Source organism: Rhinolophus ferrumequinum, chromosome 13, assembly GCF_004115265.2.
Source record: "Rhinolophus ferrumequinum isolate MPI-CBG mRhiFer1 chromosome 13, mRhiFer1_v1.p, whole genome shotgun sequence".
In the NCBI taxonomy this organism is placed as follows: Eukaryota; Metazoa; Chordata; class Mammalia; order Chiroptera; family Rhinolophidae; genus Rhinolophus; species Rhinolophus ferrumequinum.
Genome location: NC_046296.1, coordinates 69,712,228 through 69,737,095, shown reverse-complemented (window position 1 = coordinate 69,737,095; position 24,868 = coordinate 69,712,228). Strand labels below are relative to the sequence as shown.

The window sequence follows — 24,868 nt, the reverse complement described above, 5'->3', positions numbered from 1 at the left end:
AATTTACAAGAAGCAAAATCATGAGCACAAGTCGCAAGTCCCTTCATGTAGCTACAAGATGCTGGTCACATGATACCTAATTGTTACCCAACTCCAGGGGATTGCTACTTGGTGCATTCTATTCAAGGAGACCTGCTTGTCCTTAGGTAGTTGTTCTTATTTGCAGCAAGTAGAGGAGACAAAGGGTTCACACCCACAGCTCTGTCTCCCTGAAGGTAGGCTTAGCCATTGCTCATAAACACTAGTTGGTTAATTATATATTGATTTCTTCTTTGCAGTTGGCTGAACTTATCAGTTGGGTTCCCAGTCAAAGAACCACCCAGACCTTGAGATTTGTCCTAGCTCACAAAAATATTTCATAAATACTAATGTTCTCAGCATTTTCTTATTTTAATGACTGCTCTATGAGGTGTGATCAAACAATACGGTGAATGTTTACATTTTTTAAAAATTCATTCCAGTAAAAGACACATTGCCATTAATCCCCCTCAGAATACTCCCCCTCGCTTCGAACACACTTATCCATCGTTCTTGCCACTGTCTGAAGCAGTTCTGGACGTCCTCTTTCCTGAGTGTCTTTGGTTGCACTGTCGTGGCTGCCTCCATGTCCTGAATCAATTTGACTTTGGGGAAAAGCAGAAGTTGCACGGTGCCAGGTCCTGTGAATAAGGTGGATGAGGACACACCGTAATGTTTTTATTTGACATAAATTTCTGTATATCAGAAGCCATGTGTGACACGGAGCGTTGTCATGATGGAGGACGAAACCATTTGCCCATTTCATGTTAATGCATTGTTCATGATCCATGATTTACAGCACACTTTAAAACACACCTTCTCTTAACCATAGCTCACAGCCAACTAACTGCACGAACAAGTTGAATTTGTCACACACTGTTACTAAGGTTTGAGGCGCCACTTCCTGTATTGAAGATCCCTGCCTTTCCACTGCATGGCACTCGGCAGCAGCATTCACCGTATGTTTTTATCACAACGAGACTCTGTGTCACACATGGCTTCTGGTACAGCAATTTCTGTCAAATAAAACCATCATGGTGCGTCCTCATCCACCTTATTCACCGGATCTGACACACAGACCTCACACCGGATCTGTGTGACATCTGGCTCTTCCCCACAGTCAAAATGACCATGAAAATATTTTGAATCAATTCAGGACATGGAGGCAGCCACGACGGTGCAACTAAAGACACTCATGAAAGAAGACTTCCAGAACTGCTTCAGAAAGTGGCAAGAACAATGGGATAAGTGTGTTCAAAGCCGGGGGGAGTACCTTGAGGGGGGTTAAGGGCAATGTGTCTTGTACCGTAATAGTCTTTTTTTACTTAAGCATTCACCGTATGTGACGATCGCGCCTTGTACGTCCCTGCCCTGCCTTTCATTTGCTGTAGGAGTGCCTCACTTTGCCCTCCGAGCCTCACTACTCTCGGCCAATGGTCAATAATCATAGCCCCATCTTTTAACGTAAACTGTTTCTCCACAGTGATTCGAACGTCACTGACAACCAAAGCTCAGTTATAACTGTCAGTGCTTTTTGTTTCTGCAGTAATGGTTCTTCAAATTCAAGAAAATAACAGCCAATGGAGCTGTCCAAAGTAAACAAGTGCAAAAATCAGCTACTTCTTTCAAGATTAAAAAAAAAATTCAGATAAAATATTTGACGCCCAAAGCAAGGATCAAGTCCATCCATTTATCAAACACAGGAAATAACATTTTAGTGACCTCAAAGACTCGACACTGAAGATCAAAACCTCTGGGTTACTTAGAAGATTTCTTAAGAAGTTATTAAGTAGCACTGGCGGAAGATGCCCCCTTCAGGTAGCACAAGGTCACGGAACATTGTATCTCCCTGCGTGCGCCCTCCGCCCTGCCCTCCGTATGTACTTCCATGGCACCCTCTTAAGGAGAAAGCAGTATAACTTTGCGGTTGAGGTCTTCTGAAGCCGGATTGGGTTCAAGCCTACCTAGGCTAGAATCCTAAGTCTATCATTGTCTTGGTAAATATCCTTGGACCACGGGAAAAAAACATGTACCAATATGCCCACTCTGCAATTAAATGAGTGCTAAGCAGTTTCCCACACATAGTTACGTTCTCAGTAACTGGTAGTTAAGGCCCCAGTCTTGTGAGACAGAGCCAGCTGTCAAACCCTGTAACACAGCTCATTACTCAACGGACACTTAGAACCTGCCTCGTGTAGACTTCGTCTGCAAGAATTCTATCTCATTATAATAATTAGAACATCATTTATTGAATGCAGACTATGTGCCAAGCACTGTTCCAAATGCCTGAATTAAATGTATTGACTCATTTAACTTTCTTAACAGCCACAGTGGGTAGACATTCATTTTCCTGATGTATTGGTAAGGAAACTGAGGCCCGAGGTCACACATCTGGTAAGTGCTGCAGCCACGATTAAATCATCAGCAGCCATGGTAGCATTCTGGCTTTTAGTAACAAACACCGCTGCATCCCTCCCTGTAAGTTTCTTGAAAGCAGAGATGATTTATATTTTTAACATACACTTACTGCCCACAATTATGCATCAAGTACTTCATAAGGCAATGAATCGTGTTTTTATTTCTCTGTATGTGTCCCTTAAGCATAACAGGTTCTCAAAATCTGTTTCAACAGAAGAAAACCAGTACAGGCGCCAACAGGCGTCACATAATGCAACCCCATCCCCTGATCCTGCACTCTGCCCACCAGGCCTGCTCGCTGTCCTACTAAACGGCCTTGTGCATTCCCACTTCACTGCTTACACTGTGGGGGTCCATTCGTTTCAGAAGCATTTGCTGAGCATCTACTATGTGACGGTCACGTGACTAGGCGCCCTGGCGAGCACAGGATGTAAAAGAAATAAGACATCACTGAGAAAACGGGTGAAATCAACAGAGTCTGTGGTTCAGGTGATAGGACTGTATCAGCGCTAATTTTTAAGCTTTGATCAATGTGCCCTGGTCATGTAAGATGTCAACGATAGGGGAAGCTGGGTGAAGAAGAGTACAGCTGAACTTTTTGTATTCTTTGCAACTGTTCCGTAGATGTGACCGTGTGTCGCAATTAAACAATTTAAACTAAAAAAAAAAAAAAAAGAGTTCCTGCCTCCAGGAACTCCAGTGCTGGAGGAAAATGTACTCCAGTAAGGACACCAAAGTCAGCGGTGAGAATTGGGCCACCAGTAATGCCCAGGACGGACGTAGGGGAGGCGGCGGGGGCTACCAAGCCCGGGGGTCGCGCTGTTAGGCGGACCCCAGTTGGTCCTGGATGACCCACTGTCACGCAGGGCCTCGGTCGGTCCTGCACGACCAGGTCCTTCAGCCCCGCAGCTGCAGTGTCCTCAGCTGCGGAGGGGCACCGCGGACCCGCGCCGGCCTCGCTCTGCGAACCGCGGGACACGGTGGGGCCTTCCTGTGACTCACCTGGAACTCCAGCCCGTAGATCACCGGCGCGTCGTCCTCCATGCTGTGGCCGCTCCCACGCCTCAGGACGGTCCCTAGAGCCTGCGCGCCCCCAACTCAGCGCCCATTCATTCCCTCCGCCCAGGCGGCGCCGCAACAGGACTCTTTCTGGCCCAGCCCGGCGCCCGTAGGGCTCACTTCCTGTGTTTTCCCGATACGTCATCAGTACGTTCCTCGCTGGCGGCCAATGGCGGCGGCCTTCGGCTCGTGCGCATGCTCGCTGGGACCCCATCCGAGCCCTTGGGGAGGAGGGCCTGGCGGGGAGGAACTGGGAGCTGTGGCGGGTTAATGGGAGGCGCAGACGGCGCTCCGGCGGGCGAAGGGGTCGGTGGGCGCCCGGGCCTCGCCTGGGACGGCGCTCTGCCCACCCCACACCCGTCCGCAGTCCAGGCCGCTCAGAAGTCTCCTGCTGGGACCCCTCCCTGTTCTATCATCCCACAATTGCCCACCTAGGGCTGTGACACCGTCTCTGTAACCATTGGTGCTTTGCTGAGCGCGAAGGCAAAAGCTTTATATGCACTGTCTTAAAGTTGTTCGCTCCAACCCTGGAACTAACGTTATCATACTTCATTTTACAGATGAGCCGCTACAAAATTCAGTAACGAGGGCGGGCACAACAGGTGATCCTGATAGGATAGATAGATAGAAATGAGCAGACGGAGAGACTTAGCCCAGGTTGCCACCGTGGGAGCTGGTGTGCGTGCCTGGTCTGTCAGACTCAATTAGGCTCTGCCCAGGATCCTTAAAGTAAGGGACCGTGCCAATCCATGTCTGGAGGTGCCCAGCACTGTGTTGCATGGGTAAAGGATCGCACTGCTGCATTGCCAGTGTTGGGTGACAAGTGATGGCTGGCGTGGCACTGCTGGCAGTATTTGACCCATCATTTCACAATGAATGGGAATCTGCTAGGAAGACGCTGGCTACCCCGGAATATCCAAGGATTGTGGTGGTGGAGAAGTTGACCCCCTTAGGCTGTACTCCCTAAGCGTTCGCTTTGACATTAAGCAGTGCCCTTGTTACCCAACTCAAGGGGTTCACCACTTGGAGTGTTCTATTCAAGAACGAGACATGGTTGTTTTTAGCTAGTGTTTACTTGCAGCAAGTAAAAAAGATAGGATTCATTCACATTCAAAGCTCCATCTCCCTGAAGGTAGGCTTAGCCATTGGTTATATACACTATTTGGTGAAGTACATGTTGATTTCTTCTTTACAGTTGGCTGAACTTCTCTGGATTTGGTTAATTACAGCTTCTCCAAAATACTATGCTGCATTTTAACATTTAGCAAGAACAGCATTTAGTCAGACCAGCCCAGATCTTGAGACTGGTCTATCTAACCCTTGGCAGACGGGTCACATTGTACAGAATCCCCAAAATGCCACAGCTGAACCTCTTTCACTAACGTGGGTTCCAATGATTTCAAAGACCATATATCTCTCCTCCATGTGATTAAATTTTCTTTCTACCTTAAATCTATTTTCATGTGTCTGGAACAGATATATGAAAAGATGCTTAGCATCACTAATCATCAAGGAAATGCAAATCAAAACCACAATGAGGTATCTCCTCACACCTGTTAGGATTGCTATTATCAAAAAGTCAATAGGTAAGTGTTGGTGGGATTGGAGAAAAGGGAACCCTCAGACACTGTTGGTGGGAATGTAAATTAATACAGCCCCTATGGAAAATAGTGTGGAGGTTCCTCAAAAAATTAAAAATAGAGTTACCATATGATCCAGCAATCTGACTTCTGTGATCCAGGAGAGAAAATATCCCTATCTCGAAGAGATATCTGCATTCCATGTTCATTGCAGCAATATTCACAGTAGCCAAGACATGGAAACAACCTAACCCACTGATACCTGGATAAAGAAAATATGAGATATATACATATATCTACAGAGGGTGCCAAAGAAAGTATTAAAATTGTAATAGCATATACCAATAAAAGAAGATGAATACAAGTCACGTTTGACTTCTGCAAGTATAAGAGGTGTGCAAAGTGGTTACCATCAGTGTCCAGACACTTCTGATTATGGCGAATTATGTACTGCTTGAGCAACACTAACCAAAGTGTCCACTTGTATGGCTGTGTCTGGCGTTTCAATTTCTTCACAGTGGCACCATGCGTCTCAAACTTATAACGAATGCGTGCAATTGTTAGGCGTGTTGGAGGTTCTGTTGCATTCTCACACCATCGTTGTCATTGTACTTCCACAATGTTCTCGAATTTCAAATACCACGGCAAAACGGTCTTGCGATTCTCAAACAACAACCATGCTTCCACCATTTTCTTTGACTGTCCTGCCTGTCTCATAGTGAAGCTAGCATTCATTTGATTAATGCCATCTTTTGAGCAAACTTCATACTACACACTGTTACCATAATTCAACTTTAAAAAGTAATACATAGATAACATCTCTTAAAATGTGAATATTGGGGTGACCAGTTAGTTGGTTAAAGCGTGGTGCTAATAGTACCAAGGTTGCCAGTTTGATCCCTGCATGGGCCACTGTGAGCTGTGCCCTCCTCAAAAAAAAAAAAAAAAAAAAAAAAAAGTATACATTTTTTGGCACCCCAGTATATACACAGTTGATCCTTGAACAATGTTGGGGTTAGGGATGCTGACCCCTGCACCGTCAAAAATCCATGTGTAACTTTTGACTCCCCAAAAACTTAAGTTTTCCCTTTGTATCCTCAGTGCAGTGGTTCCAGGACCTTCCTCAGATAACAAAATTCATGGATGCTCAGGTCCCTTAGATAAAATGGCATAGATCAATGCATACAATCGGCCTCCCACATCCACAGACTCCCAAACAGATAAAAATAGTACAGGTATTTGTTTAAAAAAATTCTTACATACGGTAAATGGACCCACACAATTCAAACTCATGTTCAAGGATCACTTACATGTATATGCATATCCCTACATACACACACACACACACACACACACACACACATACACACATACTAGGTCTGACAATTAAGTTCACAAACTTGTTGCAACCATGTTGCTAAGCTTTTTCGATATCAGAGGGATTATTCATTATGAATTTGTACCAACTGGACTAACAGTTAACCAAGTTTACTATTTGGAAGTGCTGAAAAGGCTGCGTGAAAAAGTTAGACGACCTGAACTTTTTGCCTACAGTTCATGGCTCTTGCATCACAACAATGCACCAGCTCACACGGCACTGTCAGTGAGGGAGCTTTTAGCCAGTAAATAAATAACTGTATTGGAACACCCTCCCTACTCACCAAATCTGGCCCCCAATGACTTCTTTCTTTACCTGAAGATAAAGGAAATATTGAAAGGAAGACATTTTGATGACATTCAGGACATCAAGGGCAATACGATGACAGCTCTGATGGCCATTCCAGAAAAAGAGTTCTAAAATTACTTTGAAGGGTGGACTAGGTGCTGGCATCAGTGCATAGCTTCCCAAGAGGAGTACTTCAAAGTTGACCATGGTGGTATTCAGCAATGAGGGATGTAGCAATTTTTCTAGGGTGAGTTCACGAACTTAATTGTCCAACTTCGTATGTAATGGAATCTTATTCAGCCTTTAAAAGAAGGAAATCCTGTCATTGCAACAACATGGATGAACTTGGAGAACATTGTGCTAATTGAAATAAATCAGACACAGAAAAATACTGCATGATTCCACTTACATGGGGAATCTTGAAAAGAAAATTGAAGTCCTAGTAACAGCACTGTTGACATAAGAAATGCTCAAACCTATAAAGAATTTTACAGAGTTTATTTGAGCCAAACTGATGACAATTGCCAGGGAGCAAAAGCTCAACGGATTGAGAAAAATCCTCCAGAGAAGGGCAGTTTTGCTGCTTATTTTATACATTAGCATTAAAGGAGGACGGGTAAGGAGGGTTACATGAAATCCATCAGATTAAGGGGGCTGGAGAAAGCAAAGTGGGGATATTTTTTGGATTGGATAAAAAGTAAAAAGGAGAAATACTTCTCTTACATGGGTGGATACAGAACAGTTAATACCATTTACAGCACATAGAGATGGTGTGGGGACGGAGCAAGGAGTGCAGTTTCCAGGCTCTCGGCCTCACGTGGAAAGGTGCTGGCTCAGGTAGTAAATGGCCATCAACTGTGATTGGATGGCCATCAGCTGTGGCTAGTTGGCCGTCAGCTGTAACCAGTGAGCCATTGGCCACTAATATAACTGCTGTGGCTACGCTAGCAAAAAAATGGGGGCTAGCAAGAAGATGGTGGCTGAGCTAGCAAGAGCAGATTGCAGTTAGCACGGCGGATTGCAGCTGGCAAGTGAGGTTGGTTGGCAAAAAGAAGTGGACAGCAGGTTGCAGATAGAGTGGCTCCTACTTCCTCTGTCTCCAACCCAGCCACCAGCGAGACTATAGTGGTATGACTCCCCCATCTATGGCTTTGTGGGTGTTCCTTTTTGGCCTCACCATATCCTGCGTTCTTATGTGGGGAGCGGGAGCTGAGACCCTGCATGACACCCTGCATGACAGATGGTATTCGGGGAACAAGATAACAATGAGGGGTTCTGCTGTGGTCTCATGCTCTGGTGTGGTGGGTTGTGCCCTGAGGAGTCCAGAAAAAGGGATTACTCTGACATTCCAAAGGTGTGTTATCTTAGATGCTAAAAGACAACAGATAGGCTTACTTGAACATTGCCTTTTGTCAAGGAATGTACAGGCCCAGGATGTGAATACCTGCCATGACCCGCTTTCAGTTGGGAATTTTTATGTGTCAGACCATCCTATGTGGTTAATTTTGTTCTCTGAGTTTGTAAGGCCTGCCATCCTGGCCTCCCCTGAGCTTGTCAGGTTTAGTACATGGCCCCTTTTTCATCCACAGTACAATACCAGTTACCAAAAGCTGAGGGGTAGGGGCGAGGGGAGATATAGATCAAAGGGTACAAACTTTCAATCATAAAATAAATAAGTTCTGGAGATGTAATTTACAAAATGGTACAAATAGTTAATAATATATCCTATCTTGAAATTTGCCAAGTAGATCTCAAGTACCGTCACCACACACCACAAGAAAAGGTAACTGAGATGAAAGTTATGTTAATTAGTTCTACTCTGGTAATCATTTCACATTGTATACAGTATATACCTTAAATATATATAGTATTTAATCTGTTAAAAATAAATAGGAAAATTTTAATCATTAAAAAAGAGGAAGAAAGAAATGGCCACGTCTGGTTTGGCCAGTTGTATTCCAGCGCCTAACACTGTGCGTGGCAGAGTTAAGGCTGGATGAATATTTGCTGGATTAATGAGGAGATCTGGGTGATTGACACAGAAATCAAGGAAACGGAGCACAGACATGAGCACACTATTCACTGGCTCCCTGTACCTGAGATGAAGCTGTGGGGAGCTAAGAGAATGCAAGCTCTATCTTCATACCACCTACCTACTGTTACCATTATTCCTATTTTTACCGTTAATGGTGTCACACAATTAGTACAGATGCACTGAAAGTTGAAAATATGGGTAGGCACAAAGACAAATCCTGGAAAATACAGTGTTTCTAGGGTGCTTTGGCCCAGAATAAAAAGAGCCTAATCGCTCTTCCAGCTGCCCCTGGGCCACAGGTTTGCTTGTGGCCTCTGACATCAGAATAATTTTCTTCTCCATGCCCAGGTACTGGGCTCCGCGCCGCCCGAGACCATTCCCCGGCCCCGGCCCCGTTCAACCTTGGGGCCCAGGCCCCAGCCGTTGCTGCACAAACCGGAAACTCCGCGCTTCCGGCTGCGACAGGTGGGCCTGCAGTTCCTGCACTGGGCATGCGCGAGACCGGCGCACGCAGGCGCAGAGGCCGCCGGCCGAGCTGCACCTTGTCCTCCTCTTCCGGCTTCCTCCACTTTGTCCCGGACCCGGGGCTCGGCTGCAGGTGGCCCTTTCCCCAAGCCTAGTGGGCGGTGGCAGGTGAGGATCAGGGCCCGGGCTGCAGGGAGGGGGTCAGGCGGCCCCCAGCCGCCGCTCAGCCCGCCCGCCCTCGGCCCCACCCCCAGCCCCTGGGGGCTCCTCCCAGAGTCCTCTGCCTTGGGGGGCTCTTCTCCGGGGCGGGGGGGCGCCTCCCCCAGGTCTCCTCCCGCCGCCTGGCGCTCACGTCTCCGCTCGGCAGGGCACTTCGTTAGTCCTTAACAACGCTAAGGCGTTGATTAAGCTCGTTGTGCAAAGCACTCACCTGGACTAGGGAAGTCCGATTTCTTTGCCAGCGTTTCCATGGTGTCGGTGTAAAGAAGACTGGAATCTTTGTAGGTGTAGGAAGAGATTTTACTGGGGCCCGTCCGAGGTCGTTGCCTGAAAGCGCAGGTCCCGGGAGCCTTGACGCAGCGCCCCAGCCTCGGGGCCGCGAGGGGCTGCGTCCGCGAGCGGTGGGACGAAGACGGGGTACCCTACCCTGTGCGCACGCAGCTCTGGGTACTTTACATCCGGGCAGAGCATCTCCAGATAGGGTAGGGTCGTCGAGCACCGGAGTCCGGCGTTGTGGGAAAGGGGCTGGACCACTTATCTCTACATTGTTATCAGGATGTGGAAAGAACAGGCACTGCCTCCTCGAATCATTTATCTTTAATTGGACCGATTGGGAAGTGGCCGGGGAAGGCCTTGGTTAGGAATTGACTGTGTCCCCTCGGTTACCGATCCCGTGGGAGTAGCATCTTAGATACCCTTTCCTTTCTCAGTGTTGACATAAGCTTACAATCGGATCTATCGTTTAATGAAAATTATTAAACCAGTAACAGGAAACGTAAAATATTCTATCATATGCAGATCAGGAACAGATACGTGTGCTTTTCCATTTTTCAATTTTGAAATATAAAGACTACATGTGATATACACGGGAGACACATTGCCAATGGCTTTGAAACTCTTCGTGTGTCCCTCTCCCGTCCAACCTCCTTCCCCCTTCTTTTATGTTTGTATTCCTAAAACATATTGTTTAGTTTATGTTTTGAACTTTATGTAGAGAATTATACTATTTAATTTTCTACTTGTTCTTTGTGCAACATTAGATCTGTTAGATTCAAATATTGCTGCATTGACATGTGATGGTTCATTCATTTTCACTACTGGTTAATAGTCCAGTTTTGGATGTGCCACTATTTATTGATTATTGTGCCTGTGGGCACTGGTTGTTTTTAGATTTTTTATTGTGGGGGCTTTGGGAGGGGGGAGGTATTTTTGGGTCTGGTGCCCATGTGCAGGAGTTCCTCCGTGATATATGTCAAGCAGTAGATGGGCAGGTTACAGGCAGTGAGACCATATATCGTCTCATTAGGACTCTTGAGACCAGAAAGACGTATTTTCTTTCTCTGAGACCAGAAGTATAAAATGGAATTGTCCTGAAAAAATCAAGAAGTATGGCTGTCGAAGTTCTAGGATGCATGCTTGTGAAATATGTATCCCAGCCTTTTTAAATCTTTGGCCTGTTTTTCTTGTGGATCGTTTGTCCTATTGCTTTGTAGGAATTTTTATATAGTCTCAATATTAATTAAGTCTGACAATATCAAGTGTACAGGGACACTTATACACCACTACTAAGTGTGTAAATTGGTACAACCCCTTAGTAAAGCAGTTTGGCATTATCTAGTGACGGTGAACAAGTGTATTCTCAATGACCTAACACACACACTTTTAATATCATGAAGAAATTTTCACGTGCACACCAGGAGACGTGTATGAGAATGTTCATAACAGAACTGTTCATAGTATCAAAAACCTAAAAACACCTCAAATATCCATCAACAGTAGAATAGGTGATATGTTGTGGCCCCATCCCCCAAGAGACCATTATTACCAGCGAAGATGAATGAAATCACACCACTTACCAGGTTAAAAGTGGAGAGAGAAATAAAGTCAAAAACTGAAAATTTTAAGTAACATGTTGTTTGGGGAAATACACGTGGAAAATTCAAGAAAAGGAAGGACACATTTCAGAATATTACCTCTGAAGGTAGTAATATGTATTGTCTTAGCCACATGCTATAAATACTGTTTTGTATCCAATCAATATTTAATAAAGATTATTTATAGAATATGTACCTTTAAAAGAGAAGGGGAAGAATAACAAGAACCTTCTAAGGTCTTCTAACGAAAAAAGTAAGAAAACTTAATTGTGGCTTTTAGAGGCTATCCCTTCCCATGCAGAGTCACTCTCCTGTTCTATCCAGTTACCTTTTCATCTGGTGCGTCATGTTTCTACTCCCATCAGCGTATTTGTGTTATAGTTGCTTAACTTTCCTCTCTGTCATTCTCTAACTTTGGCTCCTTGGGAGCAGGCTCCTTGCATTGCCCTAATGTCTGAGACGCAGTAGCACTCGGAGGCCCGGTCCCTGGTTTGCAGGACATTTCAGTCCAGTCCTATGAATGGTTTTTCATGAATATGTGATTTCTATTTAGAAATCCAGAATAACAATGTAATTTTCCCTCTGGACTAGGCAGCTTCTGTGTAAACATCACCAGGAAACATGTAGAAGTTGATTTTCTAAATTAAATTTGATTGGAAACAAGGTTTCTGAAAATCAAAACATATTAATAGTTACAAACTCAAGACTTGAAAGACTGTTGCTTTTTATTTAGCTTTCTTTTGTTCCAAAGATGATCTCTTTAAAAACATTTTAGGTAAATTGGTAAACACAGAGTTACTGTGTAAGAGTTTTGTCCTTTGCTAGCTGTCCTTCATAAAGGTTTCATTCTCACCATCAATAAATAAGGTTCCCCAAAATTACTTCTAAAAATCTTTGTCTTAGTTCATAGGCAAAAAATTCTTAGCTTTAATTTGGGTTTCTTTAATTATCGTGGACCCAGTTATACCCGAGCACATAATGAATGGGCCCTGCACGATGGTGAGTCTTCCCTTCGTCCAGTGTCCTGTGGGAAGTAACTCATCACCTCTGAACACTTGCATAGGCGTGCCCCAGTTTAGCCGGTCTTTCTCTGTGAGAATCTTGTAATACACACAAATTGACCTCTACTGGCAGTGAGTTTTGCTTATTTTAATAGAGTTGTCTCCTTTTCCCCTACATATAAAGACAACTGTGTGGTTTTGCCAGTTTTGATGTTCTTGACATTTTCCTGTAATAGCGTGTCGGACCTTATCTTACAGTCTCCATTATTCCACAGTTGTCCATTAACGTGGTATTGGGACATCTGGAGTTAGAATCTGACGTGTGTTTATTCTGAGAAGGGCTCAGAACCAACAGTCAACCAGCAGGAGCTACTGGCATCTCCCAGGTACCAGGCTCTGTGCTAGGGGCTGGGGACTCCAGTCCTCAGAGGTTTAGTCAGAGATTTAGTCAGGAGTCACTTCCGGGCCATATCGTTTACTGTCAGGGATTTCAGAGAGTCCCACCACTCCTCTGGTTCTGTGTCCTCATCAGTCTGTTAGGCAGTTTAGAGGTGTCTTGTTCAGCTGTCCCAGAGGTTAAATGGTCTTCGTGCCCAGCTTCCATTTTCCTGCACAGGGAGAACCCAGGGAAAAGCCTTACCTGTGAGGGTGCATCCACTCTTTCATGTCGCAAGGTAGCCTCCAGTCTGGGCTCACTCGGAAACATGACAAGAAAAAAGGCTTTTGTTCCTTTTCATTGTATTTTTGACTCATTCATAATTAATAATTACTAGATGAACATATAATAAATGAGGAATTAGTAACTGACTATGCTGGATAAGAAACTTCTCCAAAATGTTTGACTTTATCTACTTTACAATAATCTTATTTTTAGATCTCAGGGTGATCCAGCTGGAAGGACAGCTCACTTGGAATACTGTGATGAAAGTGTTGACCATGAGAAAAAAAGTAACCTTATCTAGAGATCAGCTACCCTATTTCCCCAAAGATAAGACCTACCCAGACCATCACCTCTAATGCGTCTTTTGGAGCAAAAATTAATATAAGACCCGGTCCAAAAGACGCATTAGAGCTGATTGTCCGGCTAGGTCTTATTTTCGGGGAAACACAGTAAGTATAGTTTTTAAAAGTAAAAAAGGTATTGGTTCGGTTGCCCCCCCACCAGAAAAACCCTCATTTTTTATGATAGTCTTAGTTTCCTTAACTTGAATGTGAGAGGAGAACTATATACAGTAACTTTTGCTCAATTCTTTAAGAAAAGGAGCAGATAGCTTTTTTAGAGTTCACACTCACTCTTGTTTGGTGCTGTGGCCCCCACCGGCCAGCATCCACCCAGCATTTCAGCTTTATGTGGTCTTGGTTTCTCAGTGAGTAGCCGAATGATTGTGAGCAAGCCAGATTGAAAGCTCGCTAAGCTTCAGTTTCCTCATCTCAAACACGGAGGAACTGGCAGCAGCCGTGTCATAGGGTTATTCTGAGGACCGAGAACGCCGCAGGTGCCCAGTGAGCACCAGTGCATAATCTCGGTGTCGTCGTTAGCTTCAGCCCTCAGCGTGTCCCAGTGAGCCAGCCTAGGTTTCCTTACTGCCTCTGACATTCATGCCATCTCACTGTCCCGAATCCCCAGAGTGAAGCAAACGACGTTAACACTCAGAGCGTGAGGGGTTATCATAGGTTGGAGGGTCTTGAGAAGGCTCCATGAAGGAGGGTGTTTCATCCGAGTCTTAAAGAATAAGTGGGGTTTGAAAGGCGGGAGACCTCACACCTGGTGAGATGGCTACATTCAAACAGAAAAGAACAAGCTTGGTGAGGATGTGGAGACACGGGAACCCTGTGAGCTGCTGGTGGGGATGTGCAGTGCTGTGACCACCATGGAAAACCGTCTGGCGGGTCCTCAAATATTTAAAGTAGAATAGCCATCTGATCCAGCCGCCCCACTTCTGGGCAAGCGCTCGAAAGAATGGCCAGCAGGCCCTGGCAGAGATGCTTGTGCGCTGGTTCACAGCAGCGGTGTTCACAGTAGTCAATGATAGCAGCAGTCGGAATGTCCATCAACAGATAAATGGGTAAAAACGTGTACGTGCACACAGTGGAGCATTATTCAGCCTTAAAAATTAAGGAAATTCAGACACCTGCTACAACGTGAATGAACACGGAGGACGTTTTGCTCAGTGAAATAAGACAGATGCGAAAGGACAAATACTGTGTGATTCCACTTATGTGAAGTACCTAGAATAGTCAAGTTTATAGGTCCGTAAAGTAGATGGTGGGTGCCAGGGAGTGGGAGGAGGGCGGAACGGGAGTTAGTGTTTAATGGGGACTGGGTTTCACTTGAGGATGATGGAAAGCTCTGGAGATGGATGGTGGTGATGGTTGCACAACTTAATACCACTGAACTGTACGCTAAAAAATGATTACGATGGTAGATTTTGTTACATGTCTTCTGCCACAGTACTGAATAAGTGTGTGGAGAGATGGAGTCTTTTGAATGTTGAGTCATTTGACTACAGAACTGATGAGCGTTTGTTACATAGGCTTTCGTTTTTAGAACAGTTTAGGTTCACTGCAGAATTGCCGCAGGTACACACACGGTTTCCATGTGCCTTCTGCCTCCCCCACCGGGCACATTTGTTAGGGTTGATGAACCTGCACTGACTGACACGTCATTATCACGTGAAATCCTCGTTGACATTGGGGCTCACTCTTGGTGCTGTGCATTCGATGCTATTAGACAAATGTATAATGACGTGCATTCACCCTTTGTATAAAGTAAAACAATTTTAATAGCATGAAGTCAGCTCACAGTAACCGAGGCACAAAGCTGATGAGGCTGGTTTATGTTTGTCTTGGTTTCAGGCGACATGGAGAACAGTCGGGGCACCGAGCAGAGCGTGACTGAGGAGCCCCAGGCGGCCGAGGGGCAGGCCGAGCGCATCACCCCGCAGACGCCCCAGCCAGAAGAGGGGCAGCTGCTTTATCACGAGGAAACCATTGATCTCGGTGGGGACGACTTTGGGTCTGAGGGGAATGAGACCGTGTCAGAAGACTCTAATTTCGTGGATAAGCTTAATGAGCACATGATGGAGAGTGTCCTCATTTCTGACTCTCCTAATAATAGTGAAGATGACGCGGGTGACCTTGGGGGTTTGCAGGATGTCGCGGCGCCTGAGGAGGGCAGCGCAGGCCACAGACTGGAAAATGTCCCGGATACAGGAGCACTTGACACTCTGGGTAATGACAGTGCGAGTGATGGGGATGAGACACCTAAAGACCTCTCTGACATGACCCCTGACAGCAGAGCGTCCTTGAAGGGAGACCCGGAGCAAGAAGGAGAAGGCGAGCCCGCCTTTGAGAACGAAGGTGCAGAGGACTCGGGCCCCAGGGACGCGGGCGCCCTCCCAGGGGGCCAGGGAGCAGCCCGGTCCTCCAGGCAGCCCTCTCCCGGAGAGGAGTCCGTGCCTGTGTGCACCATCTTCAGCCAGTCCCAGCCCGCTATCGCCCAGACACCCCTCTTTCTGCCAGATGGCTTCGAGTCTCAGATGGTGAAGTCGCCTAGTTTCAGCAGCGCCAGCCAGCCGGCCGCCCAGAGCCCCCCTCAGGTGGTCCAGCCAAGCCCGAGCCTCAGTACATTTTTTGCAGACACGACCAACACCAATTCCTTGGCCTCGGACTTCTTTGATTCGTTCACAACTTCCACTTTCATTTCCGTCAGTAATCCCAACGCAAGCTCTTCAGTTCCAGAAAAATTGTCTTCCCTTGCTACTCTGGGGGGAGAGAATGCCCCAGGTTCTACAGACCCTTCTTACTCCCCAGAGGTCGAAAGATCAGAACCGGGTGTTTGCATGTCTCCTCTGGAATGTCCTCAGTCTCCAAAGCCCTTTTCACAGATCCAGGCCGTGTTCGCAGGCACGGAGGACCCCTTCGCCACCGCCCTGAGCATGAGTGAGATGGACCGGCGGAGTGACGCCTGGCTTCCCGGGGAGGGCACCAGGGCCGTCCTGAGTGCAGTGGCAGCCCAGCAGTACAGCACGCTGTTTGTGGACAAGGAGAAGCTCACCATGCCGGGCCTCAAGTTTGACAACATCCAGGTGAGACGCGGGCCTCTGCCCTCAGTGAAGCACGTGATTCCACATCCACGTGGCATTCTTTCCATCGGTTATTTATGCATATACGCTCTAATACGCGTGTAAATAAACACCCTTTAAGTGTCAGGAAATCCGTATTTCTCTGCAGTTCCTGAGGTTCTGACTGTGAGAGTCTGTGTTATGTCACCAGGTAATTCAGAACCCTCTTCACGTCCTCACTGGAATGTATTTACGGAACGAGTCAGTCATAGTCTTAGAGATAAATTCTGCCAGGTAAGTGTTGCATCACAATCCTCTGAAGTAGCTCTGGACGTTGTGTGGCCAATTTATTTGTGACATTTGGGCTCCGTAAATGATAAAGCCCCCATTCCTTTTTTTTTTTAATTAAAGTCTATTGGGGTGACAACTGTTAGTAAAGTTACATAGATTTCAGCTGTACAATTCTGTATCACATCATCTATAAATCCCATTGTGTGTTCACCATCCAGAGTCAGTTCTCTTTCCATCACCATATATTAGACCCCGTTTACCCTCTTCTAGAGCCTCCCTCCCCGCTTACCCTGTAGTAACTCGTAAACTATTGTCTGTGTCTGTGATTTTTTGTTCCTTCATTTGTTTGTCTTGTTCTTTTGTTTTCAGTTTAAATACCACATATCAGTGAAATCATACGGTTCTCTGCTTTTTCTGTCTGACTTATTTCGCTTAGCGTTATACTCTCAAGATCCATCCATGTTGTCACAAATGTTCCTATATCATCTTTTCTTACCGTAGAATAGTATTCCATTGTGTATATATACCACAGCTTCTTTATCCATTCATCTATCGAAGGACATTTTGGTTGTTTCCATGTCTTGGCCACCGTAAATAAAGCTCCAATGAACATTGGAGCACACGTGTCTTTATGTATAAATGTTTTCAGATTTTTTGGGTAGATACCCAGGAGAGGGATTGCTGGGTCATATGGTAATTCTATTCGTAATTTTTTGAGGAACCTCCACACTGCCTTCCACAGCGGCTGCACCAGTCTGCATTCCCACCAACAGTGTATGAGGGTTCCTTTTTCTCCACAGCCTCTCCAACACTTGTTACTATTTGTCTTGTTGAAGATAGCCATTCTGACTGGGGTGAGGTGATATCTTATTGTGGTTTCTCCATTCCTTTTTTTAAAATCTGGAGAAAAATACTTGTATTATATATGATATGCTCGATGTAGAAAACGTTCTTAAGATTCATTAAGAAAAATAAGAATGGCCTCCCAAAATAATAAATCATAACAATCTATAAATGCTACACATAGTAAATAGTAATATAAGGAAGTTCAATGTCACAAGTATGGTAAAATTATTTCTATTTTCCATTATCTCATTTACTTATGATTGTTCCATGTTGTTAGGGTATGGGAAAACGGCCTGTCTCGAGCAGCCCTTATGGGTTCATACTTTGGCACAAACTTTTAAGTTTTAAAATCCACACCCAGGTCCCACACCTGGGAATTATTTATAAGGAAGTAATCTCACTGATTGATATGCAGGTGCCCAGCTTTGGGGATGTCCATCTGCGTGTGGTTTCTAATTGCAAACAATCTGAAACAATCAAAAGCCCATTTTCAGGAGGTTGGTTGAATACATTTGAATCCTCTTGTCTTTACAATGGAATACTTAGGTATTAAAAATGATGTTATAGTAGAATATTTAATGAGATTCGTATTTCATTGGTAAATTTGAAAAACCAGATAGAAGATAGCACGTAGCATGCATAGAATGGTAAAATTTTATACACGTGTATACACGTGTCAGTTGTAGTTCATTGCCCCAGATGGCGGGTGGGCTCAGCAGTTCCCGGGTGGCATGGGGGCACCAACTACCAGTCTGCTGGCCTTGTGTCCTGTGTATGCGTGTCCTCCTGGACCTGGTAAAAGGGACCTGCCGTCCTCAGCCCCAATCCCGCCAGGAGGGAGCTACCCCTCCCACACACATGTGAGCTCAGGTCCCAGCGTGTTGACTGACTGGACACGTGTAGCGTGGGCTCAGGTCCCCGGCGTTGCTCTAGGCGCCCTTCTCCGGCCCCTCAAGCAGCACACACTGAACATGTTTACCTGCACAACACCTTTTTAATGAGTCCTCATTATGGACTCAGATTTCAGGGGCTATTGGATGTGTGAAGTTGATAGGTACGTTTCCCCTGAATCCTTACCCATTGCCCTGCCTGGCCCTGCCCCTTGACCCCCGGATGGCCTGCTTCCCGTTTCCTCCCCTTCCTTTCTCCTTGGGGCTCTGTACTCTGCAGTGAGTTCCTTTAATGTCAGTGACTGTGGCCTTCAGCACCTACTTTCCAAACTTTCTGTTGTTTGCAGTTACCGTGTTTCCCTGAAAATAAGACCTAGCCAGACAATCAGCTCTAATGCGTCTTTTGGAGTGAAAATTAACATAAGACTCTCTCTTATTTTACTGTAATATGAGACCCGGTCTTATTTTACTTATAGTAAAATAAGACCGGGTCTCATATAAGCCTGGGTCTTACATTAATTTTTGCTCCAAAGGATGCATTGGAGCTGATTGTCCATGTAGGTCTTATTTTCGGGGAAACAGGGTAGCTTAGCCCCGTTGTAATTCAGGGTAAATTGGAAGGTTGCCATGGAAATGACTTGACCAGCTGGTTGTAAGGGGTCCTAGGGTGCATTTGAAATATGCACAAGTGTTTCACTTTGGTTGCCAGCAGGGCTGGGGTGAGCACATGACAGGTAGTGGGTGGGGCCCAGAACCAGATGCCCCAGTGGCTGGGTGGTGTCACAGAGTAAAAAGGGCCCGGCATTCTCGAGTTGAGGAGCACACGCGCTGAAGTTCTGTGCAGTGACCCTGGACTGGCTCAATTTCCGAGGCCCTGCCTGCATGGGGGGAGCTGGGCTCTGTGACAGCGTCTCTGTCGCTTTAAGGCTTCTGGCACTCGCCTCCCCAGTGCCAGGGGGCTCCCTGTGACAGGCAGGGCACGCCGTGAATCAGCAAGGACTAGGATGTGCCCGTGGCGTGGGCAGAACACGCACCTGCCACCAGCTCAGAGCGGGTTTCTCTGTTTCCTTCAAATCCTTCAGCAATGCCTTCTGTACCCCTTGCGGTTCACAGAGGTTGTCTTGGAAACCTCATGGTAAATTGAAATTTGAACTAGGACTGGTTCCCACAATACCTTTGACTTTCCTGTATAACAAATGTGCTAAGATGTTTGTTCACCTGTGTCTCTTCACTTGTATATTACCCTTCAGAGAACCTTTCATCCAGAAAAGCTGCACGGCTTACCTGGAATGGAAGTGCTGTGTTTATTTGCCGGAGGACTTCAGATCGGTAGAACAAAGAGTAGTTTCTCTACAAATTTTCTGGGCACATCAAGCTTTCAAGATGGCAGCCAAGCATTTAACAGGGTTCTCCTTGTGCCACTCACTATTGCCGTGGGGTTCGTCCTAAATCAGCTTCCTGTGACATTTTTCCAAATTGTTCACCCATGGGTACGTAATTAAAAATTCCGTTCCTCATGATAAAACTGGAAACAGAATGTTTCACTGTTTCCCTACTAAGTGACTTTTGTGGCAGCCTGAGTTCAGTTGGAGGCCGTAAAGGTCAGTGTGATAATCCGTACAGTAGCGTCCGAGGAGGAACGTAGGCCTTCTCGACTGACTATGGTTTTAGATGCCTGTGCTCTTCAGGAAGTGAGTGGGAAGGGTATGCGGGAAGGACAGCAGAGGTTTTCAGAACCAGTCGGGAGTGGAAGCTGGAGAATTGTCTGTACAAAGCTGGGTGCAGGGAGGAACAGATAAAATAGAAGCAGCAGAGTTTTCTGTGGCAGAGGTAGGATTGGGGCCTTTCCAGGGGCCATCAGCACTCTGGCCCGTGACGGTAACATATGGACTTTGAGGCTGAGTCTTTGCACCCCCCTTCCTCCCCTGTGCCCCCACTTCTGCCTTCTCCCTCACCCCTCCCACAGTTTGGGTTTGACAGGAGCCCCCACAGCCCGGTAAACCCCTTTCCTGGGCCATTGCAACTCCTGCGTCAGAAACTCCAGAACCTCCAGAAAGCCAAAGACGTCACTGTCACTGCTGGTTCTCTAGCTACAAAAACATTCTGGATTTCGTTTTCATTAGCAAAGGTTCTTTTTGCTGGATAGGCAGGGTGTTGCAATATAGAGAATTCTAGGTGGACAGGCCTTCCCCTCTCAGCACTTTGAAGATGCCCTTCTGTTGTCTTCTGGCTGGTGTCGTGCCAACATGAGGTCTGCAGTCATTTCTGTGTATGCTCTTCTGCACCTGACATATTTTATTTTTTTTAATTGGGGAATGTTGGAGAACAGTGTGTTTTTCCAGGACGCATCAACTCCAAGTCAAGTCGTTGTTTTCAGTCTAGTTGTAGAGGGTGCAGCTCACTGGCCCATGTGGGAATCCAACCGTCGACATTGGTGTTATGAGCACTGCGCTCCAACCAACTGAGCCAACCTGCCTTCCCTGATGTACATTTTCCTCTGGTTGCTGCTAAGGCCCCGTTACTGGTGTTTAGCAGTCTGACCCGGCCGGAGGTGCCTTCGCATGCATTTCTCATGTTCATCTTGCTTGGGATTCATTTACCCTGTTGGGTCTGTGGATTTATCGTTTTCATCAATTTTGGATCACTTTGGGTCATTACCTCTTGAAATGGTTTTCCTGTTCTTCCCTCTCTCTCTCTCCTCTCCATGTGGGGCCTCCAGCTCCACATACTCCTTGATTTTACCAGCGAGGCCCGAGGACCTGTATCTGTTTTCCCTTTTTCCTGTTGGTGCCTAAGTTTGGGGTTCCTGTTGTTGTGCCCCTGCCTTAACTTATCTTTCTTTCTACATTGTGTAGTTTGTAGTCGATGCTCTTCCATGAATTGTCACACTTTCTGTCTCTAGAATTTCCACTCGGTTCCTCTTTATATGTTTTTCTTTCATCATTGTGTTCAAGTTTTACTTTTGATCGTGAAGCGCATTTTAATAGCTGTCTCAAGGTTCTCTTCTGAAAGTTCCATCACCTCTGTAATTTCTGGGCTTATTTGTATTTGCTTTTTCTCTGGGTTATGGGTTACATGTGCCTGCTTCTTCACATGTCTAGTTATTTTGTATTAGAGGCTGGGCATTGTGAGTTTTGTGTTGTTGGGTGTCTGTATTTTGTCGTCTTCCTTCAAAAAGAATTGCATTTTGTTATGGCAGGCAGGAAAGTGATACGCAGATTTATTTGATCCTTTTCAGGTTGTTTTTAAGCTTTTTATGGTGAGTTGAGAGTAGCTGTTCCTCTTGGGTGGCCATTGGGACATGTGTCCTGAAGGCTCGGTGTTCAGCGAGCGCTCCCCACAAGGGCTGCAGCCCCGTGTGAACTTGGGATGGTGCAGCTCACAGTCCTCTAGAACGTTCTTATGTAATATGATATCATATAAGCCTGGGTCTCACATTTCTCTGGTCTTCTAGAGTGTTCGCCCTGTGCACGTACCGACCGCTTAGTGCTCAGCCACAGACTCGGGGCTCCCATGCACGACGCCAGAGCCCCTTCCTTTCCGGGCCTCTCTCTACCTTGCCTCAACCTCTCGAACTCCCAGCCTGCTGTCCTCACCTCAGCGAGCTCACCGTACTCCGCTGGGGACGTCCTCCTTCCGGGTCCCGGAAGGTGCCCCTGGGTCCGGAGCTCAGCTCATCTTCCCCTCCTCTCAGGCCGCAGTTTTCCTGTGTCTGGAAACGGTTCTTTCATCAGTTTTTTCACAGTTGGACATAAGTCTAGTCCCAGTGGCTCTGTAATGGAGAGAAGCAAAGGTTAGGGCTGCTGCCCACAAATGAGCCTCTTCTCGCTTCCTTAAGTTGCTAATCTGAAATGCGTAACAGAATTGAAACTGGGGGAGATCTGAAGAGACCAGTCCGAGGCTTTTCGTAATCGTCCTACAACTGATTTACCTGTAAACACATTCTCTTTTGTTTAGGGCCTCACAGGAAAAGGCGTTCAGATTTGTTTTTGGTTTTACAGCTTTGTTGAGCTAATTCCCATACCATACAATTCACACATTTACCTTACAATTCAATGGTTTCAGTATTTCGACAGAATTGTGCAACCATCACCATAGTGAATTTTAGAACATTTTCGTCAACCCAAAAAGAAGCCCCAAACCCTTCCACATTCCCTTCCCATCTCCCCACCCCGCTCTAGGCATCCACTGTCTGCTTCTGTCTTCATGGCTTCTGCTGTTCTGGGCATTCCGTACAAATGGGGTCATGCAGTACCTGGTCTTTCACACACGTTTTCAAGAGTCACCCACGTTGCAGCATGTGTCAGTACAGCATTCGTTTTCTTTGTCAAATAATAATCCGTTGTTTGGGAATTCTATATTTTATTTATCCCTTTATCGCTCGCTGGGCGTTGGGGTTTTCTTCGCTTTTTGTCTGTTGTGCATGATGCTGCTATGAACGTCGTGGACCGGTTTTTGCACAGACGTTTCCATTTCTCCTGGGTACATGGCTAGGAGTGGAATTGCTGGGTCGCACAGTGACTGTGTGTTTACCAACCCAAGGAACGTCCAGAGTCTCTGATTGGCTGCACCATTTCACATTCTGCCAGTGCTGTGCCCGTTTCAGTTTCTCCATGGCCTCGAGTTTGGGGTTTGGTGTGCTTGTATGTTGTTCGTTCGGGTGGTTTCAGTTCTCCTGAGAGGAAGCAGACACTGGAGCCAGAGGATAGAAGCTTCCAGGGCAAGCAGCTGTCTTTCTCCATGGGTCCCATGGCAGAGCGTGCAGTGCAGCCCGGCTCAGAGGCAAGTGCGGCTGTGGCTCAGCACCGCTGCCCGTGGCCATGCGCCTTCAGGTTTCCCAGACAGTGAAGCCCATGCCCTGTGAGGCTGGCCTGGGTCCCATGGGTCTTTGCCTGTGAAAATCAAAAAGGAACTGGGAGCGCATCCTGGCCTGCTCGCGTGCTGTCCCCACGCCCCCTGCCCTCACCTAAAGGGTTACCGATTTGAAGGAATCCACTGGGTTCCGGGTGGGTCCATTCCAGCTGCAGCCATGGCTCACTCCCCTCACTCTGGTCCCTGTGGGAGGATCTGCATTAAGGACACTATGACCCCTGGGCCGTAACTGCCTCCAGCCTGGTGACAGCACAAGAGTTAGGGCCGTATTGAGACATTCCATCACATCTTGGGGCTTTCATAGGTGTCATGTTCCATAGTCAGACATGTGCTCGTGTGTCAGGAACTTCCTGCCAAGTCAGTGTTAACTGACAGGAGAGTTGGGCAGCGTGGTCCAGTTGATGGAGAGTGTTGCGGGGATGGGAAGTCAGGTTGGGCCTCCCAAGGTGGCGTGAAGGTGGCTGCACCCTTGCCTGGCCAGGTGGAGCCCTTAGTCTCGCGGAGCTGTTCAGGCAAGGCTCCATGGATCCCTGTGGCTGAGCTCTTTGGATTCTGCCTTTAATTAGCCCTCCTAGACCCGTCAGCCACTTGTGTGGCTCTGGCATCTGGAGTCCTTCGCGTGACTTTCCAGAAGCAACAGTCACAAAACTGCTTCTTCTGGGTCTTTGTCCCATGCAAGGTGTGGCTTGGCCTCAGGACCAGGCTTAGCGCCCAGGGCCAGAGCCAGACGTGTGACCTAGAGCCCCCGTTGCACAGGCAGCCTTCCCTTTCTCAGTGGAAGCGTAGCAGCAGACAACTGAGGCAGCTTTCTGCACCTTCTCCCGTCATATACCTGGTGGTGTCACACACTGTCACCATTTTGGATGATACTGAAAGATTCACCTTACATGTCAGTGGAGCTATTCTGCCCCCTTATTCCCTGGCTCTGGGACAGTCATGGGTCTGACTTCCTCTAGTCCTCAGTGCCCCTTTGTTCCCTGTGTCCCCTGCAGTATTTACATTTGCTGGCCTGGGGCTGAAAGGCAGCTTCCTGTTCACTGAGATGGAGAGATCTGCGCCTGGTTCCCGCCCCTCCCCCACTGGCCTAGTTTTTGTTTCTCGCTCGGCTCAGCAGGTAGTTCTGGGGGGGGCCTGTGTGCTGTGCTCCTGCGTCAGCAGCTGTGGGGACATGGGACCCCAGGTCCCCGCCGTCAGGGAAGGCCAGGCTGCTCCTACTTGATGACCTGGGTGCTGCTCCCCCCAGCACCTCTCCCAGGCAGTGACACCCCTGCTGGGAGAAGGATGGTTCAGAGCTGTCCCCCATCACAGCTCTTTGTCCTGGTCCCTGGCCGCTCTGTGCCCTGGCCTGCGCCCAGCCACTCTCAGGCGGCCCCCTGGGTGTTCCCATGCCGACCTCAGCCTGTGACCCAGTCACCCAGCCAACAGCTTTCTCAGCGCACTTGCTTCTGGGACCCGGGTCCCCAGCTCTGACAAGCTTCTTTCCCTTTGTCCTTTAGCCACGGAAGTCATGCTGAGTGCCCTGAGCACCAGGCCTCTGTCCTGGGCTCATCCCCACATTTCATAATATATT

At 47.0% G+C, this 24,868-nt stretch overlaps 2 protein-coding genes across 3 annotated transcripts in view; one reads left to right on the top strand and one right to left on the bottom strand.

Moving 5' to 3' along the window:
- EIPR1 (EARP complex and GARP complex interacting protein 1) overlaps positions 1-3,610 on the bottom strand; it is a 101,003-nt gene extending 97,393 nt beyond the window's left edge. Inside the window, exon 1 of one of the 2 annotated variants that reach the window (XM_033125348.1) lies at positions 3,439-3,610. In XM_033125348.1, coding sequence (XP_032981239.1) covers positions 3,439-3,480 — 42 coding nt within the window. In that variant the 5' untranslated portion in view covers positions 3,481-3,610. Of the gene's footprint in view, positions 1-522; positions 570-3,438 lie in introns of those variants that run through there. The other variant, XM_033125349.1, reaches the window with a different exon arrangement.
- Positions 3,611-9,280: 5,670 nt separating this feature from the next.
- Positions 9,281-24,868, top strand: part of TRAPPC12 (trafficking protein particle complex subunit 12) — a 50,792-nt gene continuing 35,204 nt past the window's right edge. Inside the window, exons 1-2 of the mRNA XM_033124350.1 lie at positions 9,281-9,409; positions 15,192-16,423. Coding sequence (XP_032980241.1) covers positions 15,197-16,423 — 1,227 coding nt within the window. The 5' untranslated portion in view covers positions 9,281-9,409; positions 15,192-15,196. The remainder of the gene's footprint in view (positions 9,410-15,191; positions 16,424-24,868) is intronic.